The sequence below is a fragment of the Anarrhichthys ocellatus genome, unplaced genomic scaffold, assembly GCF_004355925.1.
Source record: "Anarrhichthys ocellatus isolate YVR2014 unplaced genomic scaffold, GSC_Weel_1.0 scaffold141, whole genome shotgun sequence".
In the NCBI taxonomy this organism is placed as follows: Eukaryota; Metazoa; Chordata; class Actinopteri; order Perciformes; family Anarhichadidae; genus Anarrhichthys; species Anarrhichthys ocellatus.
Genome location: NW_022280171.1, coordinates 325,016 through 328,350, shown reverse-complemented (window position 1 = coordinate 328,350; position 3,335 = coordinate 325,016). Strand labels below are relative to the sequence as shown.

The window sequence follows — 3,335 nt, the reverse complement described above, 5'->3', positions numbered from 1 at the left end:
TGTGTGTGTGTGTGTGTGTGTGTGTGTGTGTGTGTGTGTGTGTGTAGGTGTGTGTGTGAGTGTGTGTGTGTGTGTGCGTCAGAGTCGCAACGAAACATGTGCACCAGCGTGAGAGTTGAGGCCTAATACAAACACATACACACACACTCGCACGGTCAAACACGCAGAGGCACCCTGGCTGAAATGCATCCCCGACCAGGGAATCAACAAATCATAAATCAGCAGATTTCCATCCAGTGTGGACGTCACAGATCAGGTTTAACATTCCTCCTCTGCAGCTGTAAGGGAGGCTGCAGGGAGGAGGAGGAGGAGGAGGAGGGGGGTGAAGGAGAGAGAGAGAGAGAGAGAGGGAGAGAGAGAGAGAGAGAGAGAGAGAGAGAGAGAGAGAGAGAGAGAGTGTAACACTATAGGCCGAAACTAGAAATTATGGGTAGGCTTTGGTCATTGTATCAGTTTATTGTCTTACTTCCGGGCTGTTTAAAGGCAACATTGTAGCCTGCGGAGGAGAGTTTGTGTCGCATACCGCAGCTAACATTAGCGTGACAACAGCAAAGAGGGAACACTGTGCAGAATGAACAAGAAATGAGGAGATACAATCTTTGTATTTGGACTTGATTAATGAAGCCACTGTTTTTGGTGTTGAAGCTGGATGATCGGGGTGAATACAGATCGCTGACGCGGTCTGAAATTGTCTTATGTCGCCTTGATTGCAACAGTTTCCCGTCACAGCTGTTATGGTGCTACAGGAGCGCATAATGACGCAGTTCGCGGCATTTAAGGTGCAGTAAATATTAGCTCCCACTGGTAACAACTGACATCGATGTTTTTATTTTAATTGTTTCAGTTATTTGTTATTTTCTACCTTATTATTATTTACTGTTTTATGTAATAATATTAAATAATCTCAACTGAAGGTGTAATGCAGCAATAAACTGATAAAGGTTTGTCTGCCGTGTTGCATATTCTATTATTAACGGGTTATTTTACGGTTTATGGTCACTGGCTTCTAATTTCCAGCCGAAGCAAAAGGTCAATTAACAGGCCTGAGTGATGAGAGACAGGCTCACTCACAGGGAGAGGGGGGGAGGAAGGGAGAAAATATTTCATAACAGCTCCCTAACACTCTTTTTTTCTCGAGTGTCTACTTTCTCCCTCTCCTTCTATTTCGGTATATTCTTTTTTTTACATCAGTGCAATAAATTATGTCTGCAGCAGGTGGCGCTCTGAGCTCACCCCCGGCACCTCCGGCAGCAGCATGAAGGGTGAGGCAGAGAGAGAGAGAGAGAGAGAGAGAGAGAGAGAGAGAGAGAGAGCGAGAGAGAGAGAGAGAGCTCCCCCCGCCCATCCCTTCATCATTAGAAACCCCAGAGCATGAATTACCTCTCCAAAGTCATCGGCGAGAATTTACGACTGGTCAACAAAAGCACGTGACCACCCCCACCCCCCTTTTCTCTGTCTCTCTCTCCTCCCTCACCTCACCCCTCACCTCCCCCATCACACACACACACACACACACACACACACATACCCCTCAATCCAGAACAAACACACACACATACACACACCACCGCCACCCCACCCCCATATTTGGACGGCGCATACATAGCTAAAAACGAAGTACAGTGCTACGCCATAATTCACTAATACATCATAAATCGTTGAAAGTACCCGCGTTATAACGACCAGGAGAAATCTAACAAATCAAGCGCCCCTTAGTCCTCGCTGTAAGCCTGCAACTCTCTAAAACAACCTAAATGAGCTCTTACTTTGTAAACTCGTTCTCGGGGCGCTACCCAAATGGCCCCGACTATCAACTGCTAAATTATGGAGCCGGCAGCGGCGCAATGAACGGCGGGACGTACAGGGACTCTTCCTCCGCCAACATGCACCATGCGACGGGCTCGTTCGGCTACAGCTACAATGGCATGGACCTGACCGTCAGCAACCGGGGAGGGGGGAGCGGTGGCGGAGCCGCCAACACCGGAGGACACTTCGGGGGCGGCTCGGTCGTCGGGGACTCCCGGGGCTTCGGCTCCCCAGCCCCGGAGACGGGCTTCCGACAGACGTCCAGCTGCTCCCTCGCGTCTGCGGCGGATTCTCTGCTGTCACCCGGCAGCGGAGACGCCAAACTGGGCGCCCAGAGCTCGTCTCCCCGCTCGGAGCAACCAGGAAGCGGTAATCTCAGCTCTCCAAACCTGTCCTCCACCTCCTCCTCCGGCTGCGGCGGCGGAGGAAGCACGGCGCAGCATTTCACGGAGCTGGACGACGCCTCGCCTGACACCGAGGAGTTGCAGCACAACCTGCCGCCCAGGACCGGGCACCCGCAACGCGGGCAAAGGCAAGAGGGCGGCCCGGTGGGATCAGCCGCCGCCGGCACGACGGGCAGCGACGCTCAACCACCACAGATATTCCCCTGGATGAGAAAGCTGCACATTAGCCATGGTACATGCTGCTCCTCTGTTTACGGCGTATTAGCTCCATGTCATAGGGCGATAATATTCATAACGCTGGCTCAATAGATTGTCGCCTATATGTTTTGGACACATGGGGTTTGACAGTTTAGTGCTTGTAGAAAGGACACGGGGAGCCACGGTGCCTCTTTGCACACACAACAAAGATTCAGCAGATTTATTGCTGCTTTGATTTGAGTTGTGTAAACCAGCTGCTTGAGTACAGACACACATTTAGGCACGGTTTTGTTTTTGTCTGCACCCCATGAAACCTATTCCACTGCGTCAGTTTCATAGTTTCATATGAAGTCGTTTGAGCAGGTTGTTGAGCCGCCCAGTGAAGCACAACATCTTTTATTTTGCGCAATGCTTTTATGCGCATACAGAGCGGTAAAAAAAAGAAGTCTGTATTTTGAATGCATTTGGAAATTTAAGAAGTAGCCGAACTAAACAGGACAGCTTGCCCGCCTCTGGTGAACCAGCTGAAGTCGTGTATTAGCATGTTTTCTCAGTGCGCGCAGGGTGCAATTTGTTTTGCATTTCCCCTCATTTAGAAGCTGCAGGGTCGCCGGATGGTTGCCCCCTCTGTGTTTCTTTTTCTCCCTTTTCTTTTATTTTAGCAAATTCCACAAAACCGTCATAAATCTGTCAGGGGGGGCGGGGGGCGCTGGGCAGCGAAGCCCAACAGGCTGCAGGAGAGCAGACAGAGCTGGGTGGGAAAAGACAAAAAAAAAAAAAAAAGAGGCCAGGAAAGGCTTTTCGAGACTGTTGCTCCTTTGAAAAGTGAAGCTTTATTACGTGTGGGAACTTTATTAGGGAGGTGAGGCAGAGGATGGGGGCAATAAAATCCCGAAAGCGGCTGGATAGGGGGGGGGGGGGGGGGGG

The 3,335-nt window shown here is 50.6% G+C and overlaps 1 protein-coding gene across 1 annotated transcript in view; it reads left to right on the top strand.

Annotated features, from left to right (window-relative positions):
* Nucleotides 1-1,523: 1,523 nt before the first annotated feature.
* LOC116400008 (homeobox protein Hox-B5a-like) overlaps nt 1,524-3,335 on the top strand; it is a 4,564-nt gene continuing 2,752 nt past the window's right edge. The window contains exon 1 of the mRNA XM_031877598.1: nt 1,524-2,442. Coding sequence (XP_031733458.1) covers nt 1,755-2,442 — 688 coding nt within the window. The 5' untranslated portion in view covers nt 1,524-1,754. The remainder of the gene's footprint in view (nt 2,443-3,335) is intronic.